We start from the raw sequence: 26,685 nt of genomic DNA, 5'->3' as shown, positions 1-26,685 counted from the left end.
ACCTCAGGTCTACGGGAAGTTTGTTCCACCGGTGAGGAGCAGAATAACTGAACTGCCTCACCTTGCTTGGTTCTACAACAAACCTGGGGCTGGATTCTCCAATATCTTCTTAAGAAAATCTTAAGAAATGTCTTAAGATCTAAAATTAAGAAGTTCGTAAGAAAATTCTTAAGTGCAATTCCTCAATATTTTCTTAAGAACCATCTTAAGAACTGTCATTTCTTACGAATTTCTTATTTTTCTACTTAAGAACTTCTTAAAATATGGCTGTTTTTGAAATCACTCAATCAATTCAGTAGCCGCTCCAGCAGACCGTTCAGCAGTAGCAGCCAAGTATCCCAGAATGCATTTCGCTCCAAAACGACAGCGGGAGCCGAGAGCTAAAAGCAGGCTAAAAGCTGTTTTAATTTCCGCTGTAGCGCTGTTAATATGCCACTTTATTAAGTTTTAATATTTTTTCAGATGCCAAAGTCCCCCTTAAGATCCCCAACCTGGCCTCAGTTTATCCAAATAACGCCTGTTGAGAAATTTGCTCCGACGTTTTCGGGGATGAGAAGAGCCGGCGGCTGCGGGGAGCAGCATTAGCTCACGGCCGGGGGGAGAGGCGTGATCGCCGGGTAAAACCGCGCTGTCGTCCCGGGGAGAAACTGAACCAATGAACTGCAGCTATGTGGAGAATTGTCGCTGGCTGAAATAAATCATTTAGGAAGATAAATGTTGGTTTAATAGATGAAATCTAACAGTTGTAGCTGCCATATTAGTTTGTCTGAATATAAAGTGGAGCTTCATGTTTTTACTGGAGCCCCAGAAGCAGCTGCTGCTGCTCTGTCTGAACATCAGAGCCGTCACAATTTTAATAAAAGGTATTAAAATGAACATATCAGTCTATTGAATTTTATTTTGTTTTATTAAGCTACATATGTTTGGGTTTTTATTTAGTGCACCTCTACGTACTTGGTATACAAAATTATATGTATTATTCATTTCATTATATTATTATTATTATTATTTTTATTAGTTTCATTATATTTAGTCGATTCACCTGAAGCGAGACTTCACTACACCAATGCATCGCTCCACAATATTGCAGATCTTTGTTTGTGCATGTGCAAATGTGTTGATAAAGGTGATATTAGAGTCTCACCTTTTCACAGACGAAATCTTAAGACAGGTCAAGGTTGTCTTAAGTTAAGAAAAAAGTTAAGAACAAATTTAAGAACTTTTATTTCAAGAATACCATTTCTTCTTAAGTTTTTTCTTAAGAAGAAACTTAAGAAGAAAGTTAAGAAAATACTTAAGAACTTTTTTGGAGAATACGACTTAAGAATTTTTTCTTCTTAAGACAGAACTTAAGAAAAAAATGGCACTTAAGAAGATTTTTTTTCTTAAGAATGTTTTGAGAATACGGCCCCAGATCCTGATGAACCTCAGGGGTCTGGGAGCTTCATAGGGAACTAACAGATCAAGCATGTATTTTGGTCCAAGACCATTCAGTGCTTTGTAGTAAGATTTTAAACTCTATCCTTTGACTCACTGGAAGCCAGTGTAGTGATTTCATGACCGGTGTAATATGGTCCAGTTTCCTGGTGTTTGTAAGTACTCCAGTGTTCTGGATCAGCTGCAGCTGCCTGATTGATTTCTTGTTAAGGCCTGTAAAGATGCCATTGCAATAATCCAACCTACTGAAAATGAATGCATGAATAAGTTTTTTCATGTCTTGTTTAGACATAATCCACTTAATTCTAGCAATGTTTTTCAGGTGGTAATAGGCAGATTTAATGATAAACTTTAGATTTCTGAATCAAATGCATGGAGATGAAGCTTTAATAGGACTATATCCTAAATCATTCTTGATCTTGGACTTGTTATGGATGGAAGCAGGCATGGATGCCAGGAGATTTTCCAGACTCTCATTTGTGTAGACCCTGGGCAGCCCGCAGGATGGCTTGAACTTCCATAGGCAGAGGCCGTATTAGTGCAGGTGTTTGGGTATGGTGGGCAACCGAAGGAAAATGGTAGGTATCTGGCTGACTGAAAAATATGAAAAAACATACTAACCTCGGGGTGCTTCATAGCTCATTTGGTCGAGGAGGTGGCCCGTGTACAGAGGCTTTTGTTCTCATGGGGGCAGTCCAGGTTCCTGGGACTCTTTGCTGCCCATCTTCTCCCCCTGTCCCCGCCCCAAATTTCCTGTCAAGCAACTTTCAAAAAAAGGTCACTTGAGCTACAAAAATCTTTAGAAAAGGAAAAAAAGATTAAAAGAAAAACAATTTGATCGTATCAACATTACAGGAAACAAAAAAAAAAATGCTCACACTCCAATAGTAAGCATGGAAAAAAACACAAAAACCAAATTATTGATATAAAATGAGCAAAAAGGAACCGTAAGAGCACACAAATACATTAGTGAAATATACTACCAGTAAATCAAAACTTAAAATTACTGGGCTGAAAAGCGGAGGACGCTGCCAGTAGGAAAAAAATGAATAAAAATGGCAGAAGTTGCGTTGTGATAATGCCCATTCTGTACGGGGGAGGCTGCGAAAAGAGTCTAACTAGAAGTCCCGCTAAATCTGGGTTTAATCAAATTTTTCTCCTTGGCAGGCAGAGAGTGTAGGACACACTGTTGGCCAACCAAAAGTGAATTGCATTTGACGGTGTGGTTTGCCTAAATTTTCCCTTCATTTCTTAATGTACAAAAACTCATCAACAAAACACCAGAAACCAACTTTAACAAATGGATATGAGGAAATACAACTTCAGGATTATTTCACAATGATATAATAAAAAATTAAATAATAGGCTCAGAATTACAAGATTCATAAATTATGTCATTGGCTCAGATCTCAGAAGCAACATAATTTTCAAATTAATAAAAAGATTAAGCATTGATTTGTCATATCTGCTTCTGAAAGTTGCAAAATCATCAGAGTTGGATAATTTGAATCATCTGGCAAGAAAATGACAGTGAACACATTAAAGTTTACGACTCCCACTCCCCCACCCTTCACCCCTGAATGCCATGGCAGCAGCAGTGACTAGCTAAGGAAGATGTGCAAAAACAGTGAAGTGAGATATAAATTAGTTTTTCTTGGTGGCACAGAGTTTTAGTAGCTGCCCCGCAAAGTGTCTGATAGAGGCTGGTGCAAAAAAGGCTTTTTTTATTCATACTGACCCCAACATTCCTGTCTGCATAAGAAACTCCATTAACTTCATCAAGATGTGTCTTGGGAATTAAAAAGCTCTTTCAATATCCAACTGCAATTCAAACGAGTCATTGGAGGATACTAAATAAAAGCACATTGTAATATTTTAAAATTACCATTGCTGTGCAAAAAAGGCAGTGCTTGTTCATTTATTAAAAAAAATATTAATAATTGCCTTGACAGTTATTAATAACATAAATACAGTATCAAAATGAATTAAAGCTGCAAGCAGCGATGAACGGGCCCTCGCACCCTTGTGTACGTTCAGGCGTGCTGCAGTGGAAGCGCTTGTATGACTTGCATGTAGATTCTTCAGGCCTGGACATTTAGCAGATGACACCACCCACGACTCTCTATGTCAAACCATTCAAAAGTTATGGCAGAAAATAGGGTTTATAAAATATCGACCAATCAGAAGAAGGGGCGGGGCAAATTCATGCCAATGAAGGTCAAGTACTCAATACCGAGTCCGATGACACCACCCAAGAATCTGTATGTCAAACCATTCAAAAGTTCTGGCAGAAAGTAGAAACTATCAAATATGGACCAATCAGATGAAGGGGGGGCGCGCTTTTTGGCGTCTATCGTCGCCACAGTAACACTTTTGACGGAGAAAAGTAAGGCACGTTGTTGCAGGATGGAGACGCACATTTTGATGTATAACACACCAGGGTGCACATTACGGTTCGGGCCGAATTAACTGCCGAAGAATTGGCATAAATTGCGCCAAAATGACACGATTCATTCAAAATGGCCGACTTCCTGTTCGGTTTCGGCCATGGTGCCAAGAGACTTTTCTTTAAGTTGCGCCATGATACAGGTGTGTACCGATTTTCGTGCATGTACTTTTGGGACACATTTAGGGGGGCAAAAAGGCCCTCATTTCATCAGAAAAATAGGGAAAAGGGAAAAAAAGGAAAATTCCTACAGATACAATAGGGCCTTCACACTGTAAGTACTCGGGCCCTACTAAATCAAAACGGGGCACCACCTGAATATCAGGAATAAATTATCAAACAGCACAATCAGTCTCAAAATAACTGTCATCTTATGTGTACCAGCCTGTGACCAGGGGTGGCACTATAGAGTGACAGAGAAGGAAGGAGTCCGAGCACAGAGCTTTGCAACCAGCAAATGTTACAAATATATGGAAAATAACCACAAATGACTTCGCTCTTTCAAATATATGATGGTGGTCCAAGTGAGGAGCAGCTCTCTCTCTCTCGCTCTCCTCGTCTCCGTGTGAATGAGGGGATGTAGCGTCGGTACAACTAACTAGAGGCTTTACTAAACACTAACTAAAGGCTTTACTAAACACTAACTAGATGCTTTACTTAACACTAGAGTTTTACTAAACACTAACTAGAGGTTTACTGAACACTAACTAGAGGTTTACTGAACACTAACTAGAGGTTTACTAAACAATAACTAGAGGTTTACTGAACACTAACTAGAGGTTTACTGAATACTAACTAGAGGGTTTACTAACACTAACTACAGGCTTTACTTAACACTAACTAGATGTTTACTGAACACTAACTAGAGGTTTACTGAACACTAACTAGAGGTTTACTGAACACTAAATAGAGGTTTACTAAACACTAACTAGAGGCTTATTAACACTAACTAGAGGTTTACTAACACTAACTAGAGGTTTACTAAACACTAAATAGAGGCTTATTAACACTAACTAGAGGTTTACTAACACTAACTAGAGGCTTTACTAAACACTAACTAGAGGTTTACTTAACACTAAATAGAGGCTTTACTAAACACTAACTAGAGGTTTACTAACACTAACTAGAGGCTTTACTAAACATTAACTAGAGGTTTACTAACACTAACTAGAGGCTTTACTAAACACTAACTAGAGGTTTACTAAACACTAAATAGAGGCGTATTAACACTAACTAGAGGTTTACTAACACTAACTAGAGGCTTTACTAAACACTAACTAGAGGTTTACTAAACACTAACTAGAGGTTTACTAAACACTAAATAGAGGCTTATTAACACTAACTAGAGGTTTACTAACACTAACTAGAGGCTTTACTAAACACTAACTAGAGGTTTACTAAACACTAAATAGAGGCTTTACTAAACACTAACTAGAGGTTTACTAACACTAACTAGAGGCTTTACTAAACACTAACTAGAGGTTTACTAAACACTAAATAGAGGCTTATTAACACTAACTAGAGGTTTACTAACACTAACTAGAGGCTTTACTAAACACTAACTAGAGGTTTACTAAACACTAACTAGAGGTTTACTAAACACTAAATAGAGGCTTATTAACACTAACTAGAGGTTTACTAACACTAACTAGAGGCTTTACTAAACACTAACTAGAGGTTTACTAAACACTAAATAGAGGCTTTACTAAACACTAACTAGAGGTTTACTAACACTAACTAGAGGCTTTACTAAACACTAACTAGAGGTTTACTAAACACTAAATAGAGGCTTTACTAAACACTAAATAGAGGCTTATTAACACTAACTAGAGGTTTACTAACACTAACTAGAGGCTTTACTAAACACTAACTAGAGGTTTACTAAACACTAAATAGAGGCTTTACTAAACACTAACTAGAGGTTTACTAACACTAACTAGAGGCTTTACTAAACATTAACTAGAGGTTTACTAAACACTAACTAGAGGCTTTACTAAAATAAATGTTTAAGTTCCGGACGACCAAAGGATTTACTGAACATGTTCTCCAACTTACAACTCCTGTGTGATGTAATTATTGGCAGCGTTTGGGGCAATTGGTTCTTAAAAATCCGGTTCACAGGGGAGACCTGGCAGGACTCCCCAAGACTCTGTGATGAACAGATGTCCATCCGAGAGATGCTGTGTGGCAGCAAAGCTGAAGCCGCATAGTCTCCATCAGAGGGTGTCCACATCCACGCCCACGGCCACAAGACTTCTTGGCAGGATTTTGTATGGTTTCAGCATGTTGATGCTACCACTTCTGCGATGTCTAGTGCAGCTTCGAGCCGCACCATTTACATGGTCATCATCAGAGAGATGCTGCCTGGTGCTATGGATAACTTTGTCTATTTTGGGGCATAAATTGTGAACGCCAACAACAAGCAAATCATCCGTTGGCATAAGTCATCTAAACACTAACTAGAGGTTTACTAAACACTAGTGTTGTCCCGATCGATCGGCCGTCCGTTCGATCGGGCCCGATCACAACCTTTTTTAAAACATCGGTATCGGCCAAAAAAGTGTCGGGACATACCTAGTTATATGTTTTTAATATATATTAAATCGTTTTATATATCGTTGCATTTAACGTCACTTCCAGCCGGCGTCACTTCCGGTCGGCGGAAGTTCACTAAAGGACTAGATGTTTACTATACACTAACTAAAGGTTTACTAAACACTAATTAGAGGCTTTACTAAACACTAATTAGAGGCTTTACTAAACACTAACTAGAGGCTTTACTAAACATATATTATTGAAACATTCTTTATAAGTTACTAATATATGATGTATATATCCAACTCATTAGGAATTCCAGCGTTTTTAGAGAAAATTTGATATGTCAACATCTGCTGGCTAAATCCTGATATGACAGCTACACCTAACAGTGACTGTGTTGATAGTAAATGTCAATGCTAAATAGAGGATTAATATTACCTTGTGCTACTGGCAACATAATAATTTCATAAATTAAGTTGTCCCCGAATCATGTCAGAAAAGATTTCCATTGGTGATGAGGAGAGCAGTTCCCATAATTACTTCTGATTTTAGTGTCTCATCGAATTGCTGTCGGTTGCATTTCAGGTCAAGTGAGCAATATTACTATTATGATTAATATTTGGTCCGTGGCAAGTAACAGGAAAACAAGCACCCGTAAAAAAAAAAAAATAAATAAAAGAGGAAAGCTAAAATACTGCTGTGTTTTTATGTAAATATATCTTAATGTATGTATAGTTCAGACCACTTGAGGTATTTTCGGGACAGCAGTGTCATATGCAGTAATCATATAATTTGTTCATTTGGGTTTAATGATAACATTCAGATGATTATGTTTTGAAATTAGAGAAAGCTGGGGTGTATCAGTCATTTGGATGTGTGTATAGGCCATACCTTGCAATGCAGCGTTTATCTGAGGGTTAAGAGAAAGATTTGAAGATGAAAAGATTGTTAAAGAGCCAGATGAGCACACACACACACACACACACACACACACACACACACACACACACACACACACACACACACACACACACACAAAAAAGTGTTTTGGGTATGTGTCATTACTTCATTAGTGATACTAAGTAGCCATGCCAGGAGCACAGATGGCAATGGAAAGAGGGGGCATAGGGTTGGCACAAAAACTGCTACACACACTCACATACAATGTGGATCAGTATGCCCATAGCAACATGAAAAAAAAATCTGTGTGTGTATCCATCCATCCATCCATCCATTTCCATTGGCGTGATCCAGGACTGGGTCGCGGGGGCAGCAGTCTAAGCAGAGTTGTCCAGACTTCCCTCATCCCAGACACTTGCTCCAGCTCTTCCGCTGGGATTCCGAGACGTTCCCAGGCCAACCGAGAGACGTAGTCTCTCTAGCGTGTCCTGGGTCTTCCCCGGGGTCTCCTCCTGGTGTGACATGCCTGGAACACCTCCCTAGGGAGGCGTTCAGGGCCCAGCTGACTCCTCTCGATGTGAAAGCGGAGCGGTTCTACTCCAAGCTCCTCTCGAGTGACTGAGTTCTCACCTTATCTCTAATGGCGCTTTTCCACTAGTACCTACTCAGCCCGACTCGACTCGCCTCGGTTTGGCGCCTTTCCACTAGGGGTCTAACGTGCCGAGTAGATACTTTTTCTGTAACTACTCCAGGTTCTAAGTGGCTGAGTCGGCTGTATCTGACGTCATCACACTACAGGCCACCGATTGGTCGGGGGGTTGGAGTCAGATGTCTGAGTCAGGAGGCGGAAATCAGCGAAAGATCGACTCTGACGGCGGCTTGTTCATTTTATTCAACATCAATAGCAGCGCAAAAGTCTGTTTCATGATCCAACTCTGAGGTGCAGATGTTCATAAACATGGTTATTAAAAAGGGATCTAGACGGGTGATAAGGAACGATAAGATCCACCAGGAGCTCTGTCACTTCATAGCTGCTCGCGGCTACCAACGGACTTTTCAGCAGCCGAGACAAACTGAAAAAAATTAAAAACCGTCGCCGCTTGAAGCTTCTCTCACTTTCATTTTTTAACTTGATATCGAACACAAACCACAGTCCAAGCAGCACATATCATCTCCTGCAGGTTCTACATCTTTAGTGTTGTTGTCTTCTTCGTTTAGATCACACACTCAAATACGTCACAGCAGCTTCGCTCCAACCTCCTACTTCTGCTCCAGGTGCTGAATTGTAGTGGAAAAGAAACCAGGCCAAGTTGAGTCAAGCCCACCTGAGATGAGTAGAGCCGAGTAGGTACTAGTGGAAAAGTGCCAGAAGGGACAATGGAGGCATAGAACATGGTCCACTCGGACTCAATGTCCCCAGCCCCCCCCCCCCCATCACAAAATAAATATTTTAAAAGTACCCTTTTTATGAAAATGCCCACCCGTAATTTATCTCAATTGTTCACACACAAACATACACTGTCACACACACAGACCCCCCAGAGTCTAATTAGAAGCAGTGATTTGATAAAGCAGTAAGAAAGCAAGGTAGCATGTTGGTGTGGGAGATTTGTCTATTGTTCATGGCACGAACTGCTCTTCTCTCCAAGGGACAGTGGAGCAATTTTTTATTTTTATGGGTTTTTTTTTATTTTTTTATTTGTATATGACAGTGCTGAGTTAGTGAGATAGAGATGTCAATTTCCCTGAGGGGACCTCCCAAAGGGATTAATAAAGTCGCCAGAATCTGAATCTGAATCCCAAAGCAAATACTCTGTCTCTCACACACACATGGACATGTACAAATACTGTACACACATGAACCCAAGCACATCTCCCACAAATGATTGTGAAAACCATGTGGTCTCAGTCCATAACCCCACAATACACCGGAGAAACACCTACTGGCTTTCATCAGCTTTGTAGAGGAAAGAATACACCAGCCTAACGTTTTTTGTTTTTTTTATCTACAGATATAATTTATCTTTAGCTGAATTAGCTGGATTCAGACAGTAATACAAGTGATATTGATAAAACCCCTTTATCTTTTCATTGCTTCACTGTGAAAAATGTAAATATATCACCACAACAAAACGTATATGATGGTTTCGTTTTGATATAACTTATTTTATTTATCTTTTACACAGCATGGTACTGTTTTTTTTTTACATTATCTTTAGTACAGCTGCCCATCTTTCAGTCTCTCTTTTTGCTTGCACCCTCAAGTCCAGAGGACATGTTCACTTTCATGCTGTTTGGATCACAGAACTTGGGTTTACTTTGCCTGCTGTGAGATTGCACCTTAAAATGACAGCTTCTGTCAAACTCTTAAAAGACTTGGCTGCAGGCATGCATTTCAATTCCAACCTCTTGGCAGCACTTGGGAATGGCCGTTGCATTGTGGATGTAAACAACAAGCCAAGAGAAGATGAGACATAAGAAACCAAAATAAGAAAAAAACGTGTTCAAGGAAAATAGGAAAATGACTAATTGTTTTACGGTGGCAAGTTATCAGCCGAAGTGATCGAACTCTCGAATGGTTTCCATGTGAGATTTATGTTTTCTTATGTTGTTTGAGGTATGTCTATATGCAGTTGGGCAGTTCAGGAGTTACAAATCCCTTGCTGTACATGTGCAATTTACAAATATTATGTGGGGTGAAACAAGTCTCCATTTATTCCATGTATTTTTCTTTTTTTCAAAGTCTTTCACAGCTTGCTAGCAAAAATCTGGACAGATCAGAAGTGTACAGATAACTGGATAGTCCAATGTGGCGTGATGACACGATTCCAAACCCTGTACCTGACACCCAGATTATGCAGGCAGACAGAGATGACAGGTGGAGTGGCAAAAGTATTCCCAAGCATTGCACTGCTCGTCACCAACAACAGGCCATACTACTATGATATACTATCTCTGCAGCCTGGATGTGGAGCTGTTATCTTTAAGTTTCTGTCAATATGTTGTTTCAACAATTTATCAAGTGATCCACCAGAGAAAATAAAATGTTGGATTTCTTATATACAACTCTGAGGTACATAATACCTCTCTGCCCGACCTGCTCTAGACCACATCTCTCCAGTGTTAGCCTCACTCCACTGGCTCCCCGTAAAACTTAAAATCCAATTTAAAATTGTATAACTCCATTAGCGCCAGCAGTCATAGCTGAGACTAGAGCAGCTCATCTTAGATATGTTGTAGATATCCTGCTATAGAGCTGCAGGGGGACCCCGACATGATCCACTGGGCGGTGTCCATCACCCCCCTTTCCCTTTCCTTTCTGAGTTATTAATTATAAGTATCTCATCACCTTCATTGTTCTCCATTGTGCTTGTAGTTTGTTGTGCTGGTCTGATCCAGGTTTCTTCCCTCCGAAAGGGAAAATTTTCTTGCCACTGTTTGGCTTAAATGTAAATGTACTTTATTTATATAGCCCTTTACAGCCACCTCTAGCTGAGCCAAAGTGCTTTACAGAATAAAACATACATAACTACAACATACAATCATAAGACAGAGAAAAAAAGAAATAGAATAAAAGAAAAAGAGTGTGACCACACTACTGGGTATTAAAAGCCATTCTAAATAAATAGATTTTAAGCCTTGATTTAAAAAGGCACAGGTCAGATAGTGCGCAAGTTGCACTTAAGGTTTTTCTGCCACTAGGGGAGTTTTTACTTGCCTTTATTTATCTAATAATTTGCTCGGGGGTCATGTTCTGGGTCTCGGGAAACATCCTATAAACAACTTCTGTTGTAATAGACGCTATATAAATAATATTGAATTGAATTGAAACCCCGGAATTGTGTTTTGAAGCTACAAACTGTGGCACTCTTGTAGCCACATGACTTGAGTGTACAACTGATCACCTCAATTTATGTGGAGAGTACCAGCCCTACCAAAACAGCAAGGCACTTCCCCAATAACAAATGCTGGACCTAAAAGAGCTTCTCAACAACAAAAAAAGGGGCTTCGATTTGTTAAGGACAGTACAAATACAATGTAAAATCAAGATTAGAGAGAAACGGGAGAGGCACAACGTAAAGCTACAGAGGAGGCTCCAGTAGTACAATGTAAGAGATGTGTTGCGGGGGATGAAAAAGATCACAGGCCTCAAGCAGAGAGGGGATCAGACTGATGGAAAGCTGGACAGAGCCAATTAATCCAACATGTTTTTCAGTAAGTTAGGCTCCTCTCCTCTGCCTGGCCACACACACCTCGAACTTTCCTTGTGTCCACAACTATCCAGTCACATCTGTAAAGTTGTGTTTTCCACCTCAGTGATGCATTTTGGTACTGCCTATGAAGGCTTATATGGAAAAAATGAATCAGGGATTCATGAATTATCGAATTTAGGCTTAAAAACTTGAACTGAAAAGCAACGTTCTGTAGAAATATGGATCTGTATAATTTCCCTTGGTAATTTACTACTGATGACAGGATTAATGCACAGAATTACAGACATAGTTTTGAGCTCATGCTCTAAAATGCCAAATGCTTTTTAAAGTACAATATCCCAATGTTTTTTTGAATAAAGATTGCACCTTTCTTCTGTAAAATGTTGATTTTTGCAGGCTTTTCACTGCTCCGCTGGTGCAACAATGTACAAACATGCCTAGCTCTATCCAAAGTCCCTTCGCATTGTAAGGAGTTGAATCTAGACGGTGTAATGAGTGCATTGGTATCTCATTAGCTCAGAAATATTTAGTTTTTCCTTGAATAGGCTGACTATTTAACTTGTAGCCTCACCCCGCATTGATCCTCGACATGAAAAATCTCAGCACTCTAACTACATGCTTGAGTGACTCAGATGAACAGAGGGCCTCGATGCTTGATGGCTTGCCCCCCATGTATGATGCACATATACAAGACACTGCCTTGTGGCCCAGCAATGCTGTGGTGCAGAGTTACAATGACACAATAATTATTTCTCTCTGGTTGACTCTCTGTGCCTGTGACTAGAATTCAGATCACATGACACTGTAGACAAATGTGTCTGATTAATTTGTGATTATGAAACTATGAAAGTCCTTTGAGTAATCGTGATTAAAAACGATTTTACACAGCAGTTTGCAGGTTGTTGGATTTCGGGGGTTTGCAGCGAGCATGAACAGTGATATTGTAAGACAAGATAGTTGGTCTGTTTTTACATTTTTTACATTAGCATCAGTAATCTGAGAAATATCTGGATTGCTGTACTTGTTTTTCATGGTGAGAGTAAACAATCATTTTCATCTTTGCATTTCTGATTGCCATATTATTGATCTTGTCACGATTTGGCCATGAGAGACTATTGCTTCAGTTTTACATTCTCAAGCTGTTTTGATTAGATATTAAACAAAAAAAATAATGCAACTGTGCTAATGAACACACTGCGGCAGCGATAGCTTCACAGCCTGAATATAGACCGATGGCAAAACCTTAGACCCCGGCTGAACCCTTCCGTGCCATTGATCCAATTGTATTAATCAAGTTTTTTACAGAGAGAACACGTCAGCCAGTGATGGATGACTGTTGATAAATATGCAAATGCCTACAAAGATCACATCTTTCACTTACTGTGCGCTGATGCATCAGTAAAAATTACTATTTCTTGCACATATAAAGACATCTCCACATCCTATAAGCAATTATTTGACATATTTAGAGTGAAAGGAAAAATTAACAGGATGGAAGGGAGTGCTGAAAAACCTAGAGGAGAGATGGACGGATAAACAGGGAAGCTTGCAGCCTTTTGCCCTCGTGATGCGCAAGACAAAGAACAGAGGACAAGTGAGAATGAAGATTAATTGCATTCATAAGAAATGCCAGCACTTTTGTTAATGAGCTCTTCTTCTATTTTGCTATTCTGGACAATAACAGCTTCTCTTTTCCAGCAACTGCATTAACTGTATTTTACTAATCCCATGAAGAAAAATTGTTTTCATTTTATTATAATTATTATTAAAGATGATTATGAGTATTAAAGACTTACAGTGACTCATTTAACTCTGCAAGGCACATATTAAGTTTTCCTGCTTGTGATGTTACCTGTTCAGTGAGGCTTCAGTTCATGGACAACCTTGGAACATGTGCTTTGCTAACATATGTTCTTCACAAAGCTATTTATCTGTTGGTACAATAGGTACATGTGCCAATTCGCAAATATTTAAAATACTTTGAATAGATATGTCATTTTAAAGACAAAAGTGGACAGAAAATAAATCTCCAACCTATTAACACCTGTTACAATGTATGATTTATTTAGTCTTTATTTAATTTTACTAATATTTTTTGACACAGACAATGTTGTTAGCTTCAGCTTTTAGTCCAACATTACCTCTAGTTCCACTCAACTGCTGGCCCTCATTGTAAGCAGACATGGCCAAATGGCTGGGGCCATGCGGGCGGGAGTTGCCCCGGCTCTCCTGCGTCCTGCTGCAGCCAGGGAAAATAAATATTACATGAACATAATTCCGAAGGGTAGACAGTCCCATTCATTTGTGCTGCACTGCAAAAAACCTTACATCACCTCACATTTTACAATCTTACATCAGCCAGCCAGATCTGTTGCAGCTCCGTTGCACTTTGTTTCCTAACTTTTCACTCTTTTGCTCGGCTGTTTTATTCAGTTTAATAGAAAATACAGTTCAATAAAAAGGAACAGGCGTAAATGGGGAAATGGTCCTCCCACAGGCCATGTATGTTGTTGTCTGGCACGGCGATGGATGGATGGATGGATGGATGGATGGATGGATGGATGCATGTATGTCTTTCTGCCATTTCTGCCCAAATTTCCCCTCTGGGGATCAATAAGAGACTATCTTATCATTTGATTTAATTTCAGTAGCTATGTTTCAGTTTTGTGTGCACTAGTGCTAAACTGGAGCGGATCATGTCTGTCTCCCAAGTGTTGTTTTGTTATGATAGCTCAGTAAACAGAGAAAAAACGTGTTTAACATGTGTTTCGTCAAATAGCAGCAAATCAATAGCGCAGTTGAAAAGCGCAGACCTCCACAAATCAGCTCAGTTCTCCTTTGCCTCTTCGAAAAATTCCTGGATCCAGACAGCGATCCGGATCACCACCAGAATCTAATCAATTGGTCGCTGCATCATTGCTAACCTATCCTGAACATGTCATCAAAATCTCTTTATAAACTTTTGACGTATTTTGCAAACAGACAAACAAACCAACCAGTGTGTGTGTGTGTGTTTGTGTGTGTGTGTTTTTAACTGAACGTTAGTTTATCTCACGTTAAATACCTATGTTATATATGAACTCCAGCAGAAAAAATACATATTTTTGTGGGAGCACGCACACGTGTTTCTGTATGTGTATTGGATCAATGATGTGGTGATGCAGGAGTGCTAATTAATTTCAACCTAATGATCATATTCAGATTTTAATAGCGAATAAAGGCTACTGGGATTTTATCCAGCGTCTTGTCACTTTGTACAACTTTAAGTGGTCTTTAAAATTTCAGTGCATGCCACTGATAATAATTCTAGAGAAGACAAGTGTTTGACCTGCTGGCCGAGATAAAATCATAATGTTGGGTCCCTTTCAAACACTCTCATGATGAAAGGCTTTAACTGACGTCCTTTTATCCATTGCAGTAAATGACAATTTTTAATGAGTATAAAATCAGTTTCATATATAAAATAATTTACTTCATGTTGGCTGTACTGTTTTTGTAGGGAGTCGGTGCAGCCAACATCATAGAATAGCCGGTCTGTACACTTCAGACTATCCTCGTGACACTTGAAACTCAGCGATGAGTTAAACTTGAAATCCTCCGCTTGACCCAACTACGTTAACCGACTATGTAATTGGACCATCTTAATTTGCCAACTATAGTGGTAATGGCACCACTCCACAGCTGATTAATGGTGTAGAAGTAGGATTAATTGGAGTGACTGCTGTCTTTTCTGCTTTTTAGTCTGCCCTGTTGCCAATGAGGGAATATTTTCCCTCAGCGTTTTCTTGCCTACAAATCTTTATTTCATTCTCACATCACTCAGTACCTTCATCAACTCAGTCATGACACTGCAAAGAACCGCTATCGTTGAGCTTTCACATCACCTTTTGATGACATGTTGAGTGATTTTCCTTTTGTTTTCATTTGCCGTACTTCAGCACTTTTGTATTGTATGTTCGAGCCTGTATACATACTCTGGCAGGCCTCAACAATTACCTCAGCTGGTCATCACTGTGCACTTTTAGACGAAAACATGGTTGCTATTTTCACCAAAATCATCATGGAGTCTCTTATTCTTGATGAATTAAAGCTTTGTTATTTGTAAGATATAAATAGCCTGTTCCTTGTATTTTTCCAATAAGCATCTCTGCAGCAAAATAGCCCACTGCACTGAGCTGTCTCATCTGTGGAGGCATCAGTGTACGAGAGGGAGGCAGAGGAGGAGGAGGAGGAGGAGGAGGAGGAGGGGATGGGGAATAGAAACGTGGAAACAGGGGGTTTGGGGATAAGAGTGGTTTGAGGAATGAGCAGTAAAACCATCTGGTCCTGCCTCTCTGCTCCTCCGTTTATTAAGTACTTTGAGAGAGTCCAGTGTTTGTTGAAGTGAGACATGAAAATACTTGGTAAAAGAACAACATCGTGATGTAAGACGGCTCTTGTTGTCACTGGGACCTTTTTTAATTCACCGCTGTTATTCTCATGTGCCACTGAGATTTTGAGAATTTTTTTTTTACAGTTTGTCATATTGGATCTTTAACTCCTTTCATCTCAGGTTTTGTGGGAAAATGGTGTCAGTCTGTTTTGCAAACATGTAGGTTTTCTTGATGTCACCTATCACGAGAGAACTGTGTGTTGGTGTGAGCATGTGTGCATGCATCTGTGTGTGGGTAGGAACACACATGGGTCCCACTGTACTGATTGGGATTTGAATTCCTCCAACTATAGGCAAAGGACCTGAAACACTCTTCGCGGGGCAGAAGCTGAACGACAACGAGTGGCACACGGTAAAGGTGGTGCGGAGAGGCAAGAGCCTGCAGATGTCTGTGGACAACGTAACAGTTGAAGGTTGGTTGTGTTCGGGACATGTTTGTTCCATTTATTTATTAATAAACTCATATTTAGTAGTACCGTATTGGCCCGAATATAAGACGACCCTCATTATAAGACGACCCCCTCTTTTTCAAGACTCAAGTTTGAAAAAAGACTTTTTTGAACACCAAATTCAATTTTTATACAGAAAATAATTACAGTACATCTGAAACAAATTATTATAACAATATATTCGAGTGAAAAAGCATGTTATTCTGCCTCATTCAAATCATCATCTTGAAGTTTGCATCATAACTTCTCAGCTCCCGGCTAACCTGGCCGATCTCCGACCCACTTTTCTCCAGATTGTCGCTACGTTTCTCCATTTCCTGTTATCTCTTCTCTTATTTTCTTCTCTTTTCTTTCTTACCGCTATTTTTATTTTTCTTCTTAGTGACAGCGGTTCGCTTTGGCCTGGGGAGTTAAGTTCAGCATTCGCTTTAAAGATATCTGGCGCCATCTAGCGGTGTGAATGGGTATAATGTCTAGACCCCGAATGTAAGACGACCCCCACTTTTTCAGTCTTATTCCAATGCAAAACACACTGTCTTATATTCGAGCCAATACGGTACTGAACTTCAGGTAATGGCATAATATTGCAAAACGTTTGAATATTAGTTCAATTACACATCGGGGAATAAATCTGAGTTAGATACTCCATACATTTTTGGGAAGGTGCAACAAGAGCAGAGACATTTCCTTTAAGTAACACCAAGAGCAGTGTCCAGCTCCGTGGTTTCTTATATCTGCAATTGGCAAAAACCACCCAAGGTAACGTTGTACTCCCGTCCCTGTGGTCTTAAGTGGGGATCTGGGGATCTGGGGATAATGATAGACAGCTATGAAAGAGCTACCTTTGCCACCTATTAAGGACAAAAATAAAGTCAATCCCCTTCAGTGGGGCTACTGCTGTTCCACCTAATACTGACCTGGACTGGCCCAAAGGGAGTATGGATATCAGCTGTGGTAAATCAGAATCATATTTAAATCAAGTCATACTTAATGTTTGAAACAACATATTTATATCTATTGGTTCATAAATATTAGGGAAATCGTTCGAACCGAACACATTATTTAAGTGTAAAATACAGAGAAAACATTTACAGAGTTTACAGAATGGATGGGGACCCGAAACTACAATTAAACAAGACGGACATTTCATTTATTTCATTTATTTATTTAGCACAATTTTTTTTTTAACAATAGTGCATGGAGGGAATGAAGCCCGAAGGGCTTGTACAGAGTTCCATTTGTTGTACAAAGATAATGTACAACAAATTAAAAAAAATATATAAATATAAACGTAAAAGAGAACATGGTTACAAGGTCTGAATTACATTAAATATAAAGACATTGGCCGGGTTTCCCAGATCCAACCTCTCTTAAGGATTTAAGAAGGTTCCAAAGAAGGTTTGAACTAAGAGACAACCCTAAGATACTGGTGTTTCCCAGATGACTTCTTAACACCGTCCTTTAGTTTCGCTCTTTCAGAAGCTCTTTGGAGCAGCTGTCCGGTTCTGAAACCAAATAATCGATGCCAGGCAAATCGATCAACGAACACTATCAGCGCATTTTCACATGCAGCACTGCTACCTAACGCACTAATTCACTGCTGCCTGTGCGTTATAATGAAAGATTAAGATGATAAATATAATTCAATGACCCTTTTTCATCCAAACGGTGTGTTACTCCGTTATTTCTGGCTACAGTGAGGCTTTTTTTCCCCACACGCAGAAACCGGGAGGAAACGGGGTGGGCGTGTGTGTGCGTTCAAAAACATGAGCCAAGAGAAGGCGAGTTTCGCAAATCGCAACGTGGAATTACAGCAATCCCTGGTTTTTCGCAGGGGTTATGTTCCAAAAAGAACCTGTGATAAGTGAAATTCTTTTTACAATTATAGAGGGCTTCTAATTGCGGAGATCATCCCCGCCACGCACGTATTCCACTGCTCTTCTGATGCTGCATCCCGACTCTGCAGCGTCTTTTTATCCTAAAGCCCGCGGTGCAAGTGGGTCTTTTCAAGAGAAGAAAATAGTTATGGGTCGTTGTCTTCGCTCTTTTTTCTTCTGGGCAAAAAGATTCTTTAATATAAACCGACATCATTGATTATATTTGAGACTGTAATGAATGATTCATCAAAGGATCTCGTTCTTCAGCTGCTGCTTCCCTGTCATCACATAGGTGCGCTCGGGCTCGGGCTCGGGCAGGAGGATCGGTGTCCCGGCTGCCTGGACAGCCCGATCCGACAGCACATCCAGGGGACTGAAGTGCTGACGCACGAATGCGTTCATAAACAGTTCTGCTTCGCGCACGGTGACGCGGTTGATTTGCAGCGAGAATATGCTGTATAGCAGCCAAATTATCAAATAAATGATATTCATGATGATCGTTTTATTTGTGCGTAATGCATAAAGCATATACAGGAACACACTTGTTATTCCTTATTTTTCTTTTTTTTCCCCCTTTGCTGTCACCAATAAATGCTAAACAATATAAATCTAAAGTATAAAATAGATAAAAATTTGTGCGGGGTGCATTGTTTTAATATCTCATTGCTTGGTGTGATATTGATTTGCCTGACGCGGCTGGATCTGTGAGTCTTTGTTCACTAAGATGGTTGTAAAGACTGGGTCAGCAGCATCTTTCATTTCCTTCTTAATGAAAGAGATACTTAAGCTAAGAGCGACTCTGGGAAACGCGATTTTCTTTCACAGGCTCCTTAAGAAGGTTTGAAAGAAGTCTTTCGCTGTTAAGAACTACTTAACTGATCTGGGAAACCCGGCCATTGAAGGTTAAGACAGAATAAGATGTTTTTTTAATAATTTTCTGAAGGAGGTAAAATTTAATGTTGACTTCAGCGATACATCTAAACCTCTAAATGTAATATTAAATATTAAAATGACCAGATATTCGACAGAAGGGTAAATGAAGATTGCCACTGTGTTTAGTTGGATTTGAATTAAAATCAGATGAAAAAGTAAAAAACTGCTGGAAAGTGACAGGAAGATCTTGTTTTCTATTGATAAACTTATGCACGAACAAGCGTGAGTGAAAAACATTAAGTTTATGAGTTTCGTGTCTACCAGACTGAGAGATCGTTCTTAAGAATCTTTTTTGGATTATCAGTAATTTGTCGAGAAAAGTTGGATAAATTGCAGACCAGACAATATTGCAGTAATTCATATATGGAAATAGGAAACTATAATACAGAGTCAAGTGAGCAGAAGGATGGATCAAGGGACGAACCTTTTTCATGCATCAACGGTGCAATGGAGCAAATACACTCAACTTTCTGAATGGGGCAACACAGTGGCACAATATGACTGTGAAAACACTAATCTCAGGCACGTTCGCTGCAACCCACAGTGCATCCATATTTATAAAGGAGGAAGGAGTCAAATATACGCAGTTTATACTCAGCGCAAAAGTGTCTTTGATGCAGATACCTTAGCAGAGTGAGCACGCAGGAATGGATCCACTTGTGTTCAGAAAAATAAATTAAAAATAGCAGTAGGAGGATGAAAGGTCAAAAAGATGAGGCGGAGTCACATTCACTCACTGTTGTCGCTCCAGGCGAAAGGATGGAAGGATCCAAAAATGAAGTGAGAAAAAGGTGTGAGTGAGATGAAGGAAAATGAATGGCCATGCTGAGGCCAGAAGCAAGCACTGACCCGGTGAGGTTCTGACTAGTTCACAAAATGATTCTTAGAAAAAAAAAAAAAAGAGATGTCCTGCGGCTAGTTAGGCAGGGATGGGCGGTATGGACTAAAAAATGTATCACGATTATTTCTGGCATTTATCCTGATAACGATAAAAAAAATACCAATACAAAAACGTCATCAACGGGAATTTTTCTTTCTTTCTTTCTTTCTTTCTTTCTTTCTTTCTTTCTTTCTTTCTTTCTTTCTTTCTTTCTTTCTTTCTTTCTTTCTTTCTTTCTTTCTTTCTTTCTTTCTTTCTGGCTCATTTCCTTCCCTCCTTCCTTTCCTTTTTAGGCTCAATTCTTTCTTTCTTTCTTTCTTTCTTTCTTTCTTTCTTTCTTTCTTTCTTTCTTTCTTTCTTTCTTTCTTTCTTTCTTTCTTTCTTTCTTTCTTTCAGGCTCTTTCTTTCTTTCTTTCTTTCAGGCTCTTTCTTTCTTTCTTTCTTTCTTTCTTTCTTTCTTTCAGGCTCTTTCTTTCTTTCTTTCTTTCTTTCTTTCTTTCTTTCTTTCTTTCTTTCTTTCTTTCTGGCTCATTTCCTTCCCTCCTTCCTTTCCCTTTTAGGCTCATTTCTTTCTTTCTTTCTTTCTTTCTTTCTTTCTTTCTTTCTTTCTGGCTCTTTCTTTCTTTCTGTCTTTCTTTCAGGCTCTTTCTTTCTTTCTTTCTGGCTCATTTCCTTCCCTCCTTCCTTTCCTTTTTAGGCTCAATTCTTTCTTTCTTTCTTTCTTTCTTTCTTTCTTTCTTTCTTTCTTTCTTTCTTTCTTTCTTTCTTTCTTTCTTTCTTTCTTTCTTTCTTTCTTTCTTTCTTTCTTTCTTTCTTTCTGTCTTTCTTTCAGGCTCTTTCTTTCTTTCTTTCTTTCTTTCTTTCTTTCTGGCTCATTTCCTTCCCTCCTTCCTTTCCCTTTTAGGCTCATTTCTTTCTTTCTTTCTTTCTTTCTTTCTGGCTGATTTCCTTCCCTCCTTCCTTTCCTTTTAGGCTTCTTTCTTTCTTTCTTTCTTTCTTTCTTTCTTTCTTTCTTTCTTTCTTTCTTTCTTTCTTTCTTTCTTTCTTTCTTTCTTTCTTTCTTTCTTTCTTTCTTTCTTTCTGGCTCATTTCCTTCCTTCCTTCCTTCCTTCCTTCCTTCCTTCCTTCCTTCCTTCCTTCGTACGTTGTGCGTGGATTTAACACAGAACCATAAATCAGCTTTACACAAAAACGTCATCAACGGGAATTTATCATTTTTACCGCGAGATGACAAATTCTTACCGTGGGGAATTGTTTTGACGGTATCGCCCATCCCTACTTCACAGCAGATAGAAAAGAGGAAGAAAAAGTATACTCATTACTTATTGCAGGGTGTACATAGTATGAATTGTATTTATTGTGGATTATTCATTAGTTCATCGTACAATATCTGAACAGCATGAAGCCTATTTTGTGTGTCCTCAGTATGCTTTTCATTTTTCTACATAATTCAATCCACATTACGTCTCAGGAGTCCCAGCTGAAAAAAATGTCTACTAATGTAACACCGTTCAGTTCAGGTCTTACCCTCAAGAAATGTTCTCACGTCGTTTGTTGTTTCCAGGCCAGATGACTGGCGCCCACACGCGTCTGGAGTTCCACAACATTGAGACGGGCATCATGACTGAGCGTCGCTTCATATCCGTGGTGCCGTCCAACTTCATCGGCCACCTCCAGGGCTTGAGCTTCAACAGCGTGCCATATGTGGACCAGTGCAAAAACGGGGACATCTCCTACTGCGAGCTGAATGCTCGCTTCGGCATGCGTCACATCATTGCAGATCCGGTGACGTTTCGAACGAAAGGCAGCTACTTGGCACTAGCCACGTTACAAGCTTACGCCTCCATGCACCTCTTCTTTCAGTTCAAAACCACCACGCCTGACGGCCTGATGCTCTTCAACTCTGGAGACGGGAGCGACTTTATAGTTGTGGAACTGGTGAAGGGGTGAGTTACAGTCCTGTTGTCTTCTAATTTCTTTTTTTTTTTGCCCGCATATATATTAATGGTTAATACCAAGTTGGTAAAAACTTTTTAATATATATCATATATCAGGGTCTTGAAAGTCTTAATAAATATGGAATTTTGAAACACTGTTTTCCAGACCTAGAAAAGTCTTGAATTTTGTGTGAAAGTCTTAATAAAGTATGGGGAAAAAATGTATGGTAGAATTTTACAGTATGCTCAGAGGCATTGTGAAATGAGAAATAGAAAGGTAGGCTATACAACTTATAGTTTATATATAAACTATAAACTATAAAAATAGTTTTCATCAGTCAAAACATAATTTACTGTGAATAATGCATTTGTTCATTGAATACTAGCCTATAAAAAATTCTAACAAACATTTCTAATAAACACAATTGGTACAATCTCAACCAATGAAGTAGGCAGTAGGCACACAAGTATACAAGTACGTAAAGTTAAGGTCTTGGGAAAAAAATATCAGTTTTAAAAAAGTCTGGGAAAAGTCTGGAATTTTAATTTGGAAAAAGAGAAAGCACCCTGTATATATTTGAATATATATATTTATTTTATGGGGGTGGCATCCGCTGCTAGTCTGAAACGAGAAAAACACGAAGCGCACAACGGGCACACGAGACTTTGAAATCTCTAAAGATCGGTTCGTTTGGTATATGTGAACACAGCAATTGCACTCGGATGCGGCACAAAACAAGCGAGCCGAAATCGCTTAGGAGAGGTGGTCTCGGCTCTCAGACCTGGAGCGGTGCGTTTGTAGCTAGAACATAATCGACACAGCAACCGACACAACTCCATTCATTGTGTATGTGCAACCGCAGCGCAAGGAAATAAGTTGGCGCAGCCTCCACCACCTTCTCTCCTATTGGACACAACTTTCTCTCTTCTCCCTTCTCTCCTATTGGACGTGCCGAGATGTCGTCACAGCGCCAGAAAACCAGAATTATTATTGAAAATAACCAATTAACTCTTTCAAATTTGTATAAACTTCATTTTTTTGTCCGTAATTTCATATTTCAACTTTGTCTTTGAGGTTGTTGTTGGTTGGTACTGCTGAAGTAATCTGGTTAAAACCTTTTAAAAAAAGGATTTGTTTGAAACAAAGATGCCTAGTCTATGGGAAGAACATTTTATTCTAAATGTATGAAATATTGTGTTCGTATTAAAATCATCCATAAGGTTTTCAATAAAACCTTATGGATATTAAATCACAATACTGTGTGGGGGTTCACAATTAGATTATTTTCCAAAATTGTACAGCTCTACCTCAATGCTCATCATTATTGGCCTAAAAATAGATTATTTGCTTGTGTCTCTGTCTTTCACTCATGCTTTGTGTTCAGTCCAGTTATAGTCCTAAAGCCTAAGCTGGCTTTGCCCCACAAAGACAGTAGACAACATTGAGGAGTTGGGAAAAAATAAAGAAAATAAACATAGCCTGAATAAAATAGACATATTCTTAATCTGTCACACAAAACACAGATATAAAAAGGAAAAACAGTTGCATAAATTGCTATATTTTCTGGAAAATCTCCTGTATCTGTTGAACAATATGACTTTGTTGAGAAGAAGAGCTGTTGACTCAGATCTATTGTGTGTGTGTGTGTGTGTGTGTGTGTGTGTGTGTGTGTGTGTGTGTGTGTGTGTGTGTGTGTGTGTGTGTGTGTGTGTGTGTGTGTGTGTGTGTGTGTGTGTGTGTGTGTGTGTGTGTGTGTGTGTGTGTGTGTGTGTGTCCTTGGAGAATAAAACATTTGAACTTTTTTAAGTGAAATGACATGAACATCACATGAATGTTCCAGTTGTCTTTAACTGAATGTGTTTTCTTCACCTGACGGGGGACAAGTAGGATTTACACTGGTGCTTTTTCTCCACAGGTATGTCCACTACGTGTTTGATCTCGGCAATGGCCCGTCGTTGATGAAGGGGAATTCTGACAAACCACTCAATGACAACCAGTGGCACAACGTGGTGGTGTCCCGGGATGCCAACAACGTACATACACTCAAAATCGACTCGCGCACCGTCACTCAGCACTCCAATGGAGCTCGTAACCTGGACCTCAAAGGTAACAACATTTTATGCACTGTAGAACCTTAAGGGGACTTCTTAAAGGATATAAATATTCCTGTCATCCTTTGTCTGTCCCTTAAGTGTTGTTGCACAGTGACCATGGTCACGTGCCGGCTCTAATCCATCTACACTAGCTCCGTTTTGCACTTGCAATTGCCTTATATGAGGAATACAGTCTCTTTGTGGTGCTTGTATAACAGGTCTACTTAGACAGACATTAGACAGACATGTATTCAACAAAAATATCTGTCCCTCTCTCTCTTTCATTATTATATTATTATTTATATATATATATATATATATATATATATATATATATATATATATATATATCTGTCAAGATGAGGGGCTGAGTGTACATTAATGAAAAATAAAATGAACTTTTTTGATTTTATAATCGATGGTGGCATGTCGGTTTATAAGAATCTTTTTTGCCCAGAAGAAAAAAGAGCGACAACAACGACCCATAACTATGTTCTTCTCTCGAAAAAACACACCTGCACCACAGGCTTTAGAAGAAAAAGACGCTACAGAGCAGAATATATGTATATATATATATATATATATATATATATTAGGGGTGTAACGATACACTAATCTCACGATACGGTACGATATACGATATTGAGGTCACGATAACGATACGATACGATATTATAGCAGTATTTTTTTTTAACAACCTTGAATGAGGAACATATGACTGGAAAAAATTGTCTTTTATTTGAAAGACACAAAATACAAAACAATGCTGTGTGTTTGCCCTATTGTTACAGTTTGTAATGCTTTATAACTGTTTAAGTTTTAAAGAGAAAGCCAGGCCAACCATTTTCCACAAACTGAACTAAAAGTAAATGTCAGGTTTGCATTATGCATCTTCAGTTTCATACAAGTACAAATGTTTTGCCACAAACTGAATAGTTTCCCTCATGTATGATTTGACTTTTTTCTTTCTAATTTAACAACTACAATTAAATAAATAAATAAAAGTAAATAAATACACACAATTTTACATCATAAAAAAGATTGATTCATGCTCACCTTATAAGTGTAAGAGGAGATTTATTTTTGTTAAGAAGTTTATTTTGGTAATTCAGGGTTCATTATTTTATAAATATATTCTTTATATTCTGTAAATCAGGGATTCTAATTACACTAGTCAGTTAATCTGTAGTTGTTAATATATGTTTTAGATTGGGCGGAGTGATACAGCACTAGGTGCTGTGTTGATGCTCTAAAATCCTACGCTGTTGAGCGGACATTAAAGTACACTGGAGCTCAGCATAAGTTGCCCGCTTGTTTATCCTACTCACAACCTTTAATTTAATAAGGTAAGGCTTAACTCTACACCAGACTTACATAAGTAAAAGTTCAGAGCTCAAAACGGGACCACAAAATGGGACTAGTTTCTTCTGAGCGGAGTAAGATTTTGGTCCGCGGGTCGAGGTGCGGTCGCGGCCGCGGTCGGATGCGCGTTTTTAGTCAACACAATGGATTAATATTAATAACACAATATCGCGATACACTTTGTCACCTCCACGACATGTATTGTGACGTTTTTGTATCGCGAAATTTCGTGGCACGATATATTGTTACACCCCTATTATATATATATATATATATATATATATATATATATATATATATATATATATATATATATATATATATATATATATATATATATATATATATATATATATACACACACACACATAAACCATGTCTCACAGTGAGATCATTTTCCCTTTCCACCAGTCACGGCTTTCTGAGAATATGTTGGTATGTTAATAACAGAAAAAAATACTCTAGTAAGATCAAAATCCAATATCACGGTAAAATGAAAAGAAAAATAAATGATACCAGTTTTATCAAAAACAATAACAGTTTGTCAATAAAACAGTTATGTTTTGCTTTTTTTTCTCCATATTTTTGACCGTCATGTTGTCATTGTGTTGCCCATCTGTCAAAAAGAAGTCTCACATTGACTCCGCCTGACTTTTACCCATAATTCGATTTAGATTGAGCTATCTTTACTCATTTGATATAAAATACTTTATGCATCAATTTTAATGTAATTGCAATTTGGGGCAACACATATCCAACCAATATGAATCCTTTATTTTTATTACAGAAAAGAGCACTTAGAGTTATTTTCAATACACATTACAGAGAACACACCAACAGATTATTTTTTGAATCAAGATTACTGAAACTTGAGGATTTGGTTAAGTTACAGACACTCACAATCATGTACACAGCTAAATGTAAATTATTACCAGAAAACTTACAATACATGTTTACTTTCAGTTTAAATAACGAAGATAGTCGCAGAAAATTTAATTTTAAACATTTATTTGCCCGAACAACCTTAAAGCAGATGAGTACTTCAATTGTTGGAATTAAGTTATGGAATTCATTAAATTATGATTTAAAGTGCTGTATAAACATATTTCAGTTTAAATATAAATTTAAAGAGAAAAAAATAGCTATGTATGAAATAGTCTAAATATATAATATATGCGTATGGAGA

The 26,685-nt window shown here is 38.6% G+C and overlaps 1 protein-coding gene across 5 annotated transcripts in view; it reads left to right on the top strand.

Annotated features, from left to right (window-relative positions):
* Positions 1-26,685, top strand: part of nrxn2b (neurexin 2b) — a 966,013-nt gene that overhangs the window by 459,879 nt on the left and 479,449 nt on the right. For all 5 annotated transcript variants that reach the window (XM_061710648.1, XM_061710646.1, XM_061710647.1 and 2 more), the window contains 3 exons: positions 16,261-16,380; positions 21,671-22,052; positions 23,960-24,150. In XM_061710648.1, the coding sequence (XP_061566632.1) occupies positions 16,261-16,380; positions 21,671-22,052; positions 23,960-24,150 (693 nt within the window). The remainder of the gene's footprint in view (positions 1-16,260; positions 16,381-21,670; positions 22,053-23,959; positions 24,151-26,685) is intronic.

Source organism: Cololabis saira, chromosome 20, assembly GCF_033807715.1.
Source record: "Cololabis saira isolate AMF1-May2022 chromosome 20, fColSai1.1, whole genome shotgun sequence".
NCBI lineage: Eukaryota > Metazoa > Chordata > Actinopteri > Beloniformes > Belonidae > Cololabis > Cololabis saira.
Note: the sequence above shows the minus strand (reverse complement) of the source record. Positions and strands in the feature narration are given on the sequence as shown.